We start from the raw sequence: 4,556 nt of genomic DNA on the forward strand, positions 1-4,556 counted from the left end.
GGCCTCCCCCTCATTAACAGAGAGATCAGCTTCCCCCACGGCTCTGTGGAGGCCACCCCCCCAAAACTGAAACCCCGACGCCGCCTCACCGCCAAGGATACAGGTCAGGCCACAACAACACCACACAAAGAGACACACACAATCAGCTCTGTGTGCACATTCTCAGGAGTAGCTCTGATGCTTGTCCAATCAGGAACCCCGGAGGCCTGGCGGGTGATGATGTCACTGAAGTCTGGCCTATTAGCAGAGAGCACCTGGGCTCTGGACACCATCAACATCCTGCTGTATGATGACAGCACAGTGGGCTCCTTCAGCCTCACACAGGTCAGACACTCACAGTCCTCTCACACTCAGGCTATAGGTGAGGTGAGGCTATAGCTGCTTGTAGCCTGAGGACTTTGGATCAGTGTGGCCCTGGTTCTCAACAGATGGATGTACAGCAGCGCTGATCAGAGCAGCAACAAATATTCAAATTGTTGGGGCTTTTTTTAAACATGTATTTGTATCACAGTCCTCTAAAGATCCATATGAATAAGCAAAGCAAATAATATAATGACAGAGTCACTACTGTTGTGGTTGTTTTCAGGGACAGTTGGTCAACACCACACAAGGCTGGGGTCTTTGCCAGAGTGACAATGAACAGATACTGTTTTCTCCACACGCCTTGAACCTTTCCAGTTTTATAGCAGATGCACCATCCTTCCAGCGTCCTTGTTACCATACTTTGTCTCTAATTTGAGCCCTCCTCCTTGATGTCGAGTAAAATCAGGGGAGGATCTCACACAAAGTGGCTGTATCAGGTCTTTGTTGACTGTGTAGTTATGTGTTATGTAGTGTGTTGTGTTGAGCACATCACAGTCGCAAGAAAAACTAATGGCACTGTTTGCATTTCCTGGTTTTCTACATAAATCGGTCATGAACTGTGCTCTGATCTTCACCAAAGTCACAAACATCAACAAACACAACATTTCCAAGCTGATAAAACAACCAGTCCTGATCCTTCATGTCTTTATTGAACACATTAAACATACACAGTGATGTGGACAAAGTCACAGCAGCAGTGCAACACCCCCCAGCCAGCGCTTCCTGTAGCTGTGGATCAGACCTGCACCACGTTCAGGAGGCGTTTTGGACCGTACTTGTTTCAGCTCAGCCATATTCTCAGGACGTCTGGTGTGAATGTCTTCAGGTCGTTCCACAGTGTCTCTATTTGTCTGAGCTCTGCCGACAGCCACCCTGACCTTATCCTGTTATTGGTCTGAGCTCTGCTGACAGCCACCCTGACCTTAACCTGTAGGACACCTGGATAAACTGGGGAGTGCATTTTCCCTCCACAGGGGCAAGAGGTCCCGATCCAGAGGCCGGGTGCCTCCACCCTACTTCACTGCTGGGATGATGTTTTCATGTTGGTACAAGGTTCTCTTTTTTATGCCACACATAGTGCTGTGTGTTCTTCCCAAACATATCTGTCTTGGTTTCATCTGTCCACTGGACATTTTCCCAGTAGTGCTGTGGAGGTCAGGGTGGTCTTTGGCAAACTTCAGGCTGCTACAGTGTTGTTTTTGGAGAGCAGTGGCTTTCTCCCGGGCGGCCCTGCCTGGGTATGTTTTGTATATGGCTAACTCATGAACGGAGATGTTAACCAGCTCTCTAACTCATGAACAGAGATGTTAACCAGCTCCAGTGAATCCTTAAACTCTAGGGCTGTTGTTTGCTGACATATCAGCCATACTACGTACTGGCAGTGTGTCAGATGATATTTGTGTTCCCCTCCTTTCCCTCTAGTGTAGCTGGGCACTTTTTGAATCTGTTGAGCTCAGCAGGGGCACAGGGCTGCAGAGCCAGCTCTCACTCACAGTGACTGGCAGCTGTCACTGGTCCAGCCTTTTGAATCTATGTGTGAGATCGCAGCATTATCGTTGCCGGTTGTGTTTGAATTTGTCGAGCTGGGGTGTGTGCACCAGACACTGCATCATGCCTTTGTTGTTCCTCAGTCTTTTCTCCAAGCAAGTTTCCATTTACCCTTTGTTGTCTTTTCTCCAAGCAAGTTTCCATTTAATTGTTTGTGTTAATTATAATGAGCAGTCAGTCCTAACAGTTGAGTGAAGATGGTTGCTAGGGTGTTGATGTGTTTCCTCATATCCTCCTCCTCCTGCAGCTGCCTGGCTTCCTGGAGCTCATCGTGGAGTATTACCGCCGCTGCCTCATCCAGATCTTCGGCATCCTGGAGGAGTACGAGGTGGGATCCAAGTGCCAGAGGACCCTGCTGGCCCCCCTGCCTGCTGCCCCTGAGGAGGAGGTGCTGAAGGAGCTGCCAGCTGCCACCTCTAAGCCTAACAGGCAATCACCAGAGGAGCAGAGGATTCCATCCGTAGAGGAGGAGGAGGAGACGTTACCACTACTCACAGCTGCTCCCATCAACGCTGAGGAGGAGATGAAAGATGGTGAACCTGTGTTCAAAGAGGAGGCGGAGGTGAAGGAGGAACTGCAGGGACAGGAAGAATCCCGGCTCCGACAGGCAAGCAAGTATGACAAGCTGCCAATCAGGGTGGAGGAGAGTGGGAATGAGTGGCAGGAGGTGGAGGATTGCTGGGCCCAGCTCAGCCGACCCAATGGCTTCATCAGTGGCCTCCTGCACTGGATGGCCGGAGGAGGAGACTCCACTGCTCACATCCAGACGCACTTTGAACCCTGCGCTGGAGACTACACCCCCCCAAACCCAGTGGAGAAGGAGGAAAGGGGGCGAGGAGACAAGGGGAGGAGCCAGGAGAGGGAGGGAGTACATGACAACAGGAAGGAGGTGGAGGGAGGCCTGGAGAAGATCCTGCCAGCCAGAGAGGAAACGTCACTGGAAACCCAACAAGGTAAAGAGGAGGAGGAGGAGGAGGAGGAGGAGAAGTGCTCTGGTTGTTGCTTGGTCACTGTGTCCACCCAGCCCTCACATGGAGAGAGACAGCTGCCATTCTGAATATTTCATGAGACCTACACAATGCTCCCTTGAATATACCTGCAGCCTCCACACACACTCACACCCACGCTTTCCATGTTATCTTGTGCCACAGAGCAGAATTTGGACAAAAACTTAGCACACGGCAGGTGGTTGTTCTTTCGCATATGTGTATATGCATCGGTGTTTGTTTGTATATGTGTTAATATGTGTTTGTGTGTGTGTCTAACCCCTGTGCATCAGTCCCAGCAGGAGAAGATGGACAGCATAGAGGGCAACGTCAACACAGCTGTTGTTAGATTGATGAAACACGTGAACTGACAGTGTACCTGTAATTGTACTGTCTTGGTTCTTCACTTCTCCTCCCAAACTAAAACCTGTTGGTCACAGTCTGTATGTCCTGGTTAAAATGAGCGAACTAAGTCGTCACTAGACACAGTGACGGTGTAAAACAAGTTTAGGTTTTTCATTTGTTGGCTTGCAGCTTTTCTGTGCTTACAGTCTTGAACTCTGACTCTGTTCTGTTCTGCTGCCAGGGCTCAGAGCTCAGAGGTCACCGGCTCACGGCGAGGCAGCTCAGAGTCCCATCAGCCAGCTGGAGGATGAGCCCCGCTGCTGGGATGAGGCTCCACTGTCTACGGCTGAGTCCTGGCAAGACGTTCTGGCCAAACGCTGCATCTGCATCTCTAACATCGTGCGCGGCCTCTCCTTTGTCCCCGGAAACGATGCCGACATGTCGCGCCACCCTGGCCTTGTGCTGATCCTGGGGCGTCTCGTGCTGCTGCACCACCACCACGCCCGCAGGAAACGGACGCCACCCACCTACCAGCGGGAGGAGGAGCAGGGTCTGGCCTGCAGCCGGGACGAGTGGTGGTGGGACTGCCTGGCGGCGCTCAGGGAGAACACGCTGGTGACGCTGGCCAACATCTCAGGCCAGCTGGACCTGTCGCTGTACCCAGAGAGCATCTGCCTGCCCATCCTGGATGGGCTGCTGCACTGGATGGTGTGCCCATCCGCCGAGGCACAGGACCCGTTCTCCTCGGCGGGCGGCTACCCCTCAGAGACTGGTGCTGGAGTGTCTGTGCAAGCTGAGCATCCAGGACTGCAACGTGGACCTGCTGCTTGCCACACCGCCCTTCAGCCGCCAGCAGAAGCTCTTCACCACGCTGGTGCGCCTCATCGGTGAGAGGAAGAGCCAGGTGTGTTGTGAGATGGCGGTGGCCGTCCTGTCCAACCTGGCGCAGGGTGACTCCACAGCAGCAAGGGCCATCGCCCTGCAGAAGGGCAGCGTGGGAACTCTTATCAGCTTCCTGGAGGACAGCGTGGCCATGGCTCAGTACCAGCAGAGTTCACACAGCCTGCTGCATGCCACTGCGTCGTCAGAGCCGCCCAGCATCAACATGATGTGCCGTGCTGCCAAGGCACTGCTGGCCATGGCGAGGGTGGAGGAAAACCGGACGGAGTTTGTTCTGTACGAGAGCCGGCTGCTGGACATCTCACTGTCGGCCGCACTTAGCTCATCAGTGGCAGCCATCATGTGTGAGGTACTGTTTAAACTCGGCCGCTCGTGACATGAACGCTGCCACAGAGCGCGCTCAGCGGCGCTGGA

At 53.1% G+C, this 4,556-nt stretch overlaps 1 protein-coding gene across 1 annotated transcript in view; it reads left to right on the top strand.

The window, feature by feature from the left end:
• LOC109953154 (AT-rich interactive domain-containing protein 1B-like) overlaps positions 1-4,550 on the top strand; it is a 40,591-nt gene extending 36,041 nt beyond the window's left edge. Inside the window, 5 exon segments of the mRNA XM_020588568.1 lie at positions 1-103; positions 194-324; positions 2,159-2,864; positions 3,484-3,994; positions 3,996-4,550. Of these exon segments, the coding sequence (XP_020444224.1) occupies positions 1-103; positions 194-324; positions 2,159-2,864; positions 3,484-3,994; positions 3,996-4,518 (1,974 nt within the window). The 3' untranslated portion in view covers positions 4,519-4,550.
• The last annotated feature ends 6 nt before the right edge of the window (positions 4,551-4,556 follow it).

Source organism: Monopterus albus, unplaced genomic scaffold, assembly GCF_001952655.1.
Source record: "Monopterus albus unplaced genomic scaffold, M_albus_1.0 scaffold556.1, whole genome shotgun sequence".
Classification (NCBI taxonomy): Eukaryota; Metazoa; Chordata; class Actinopteri; order Synbranchiformes; family Synbranchidae; genus Monopterus; species Monopterus albus.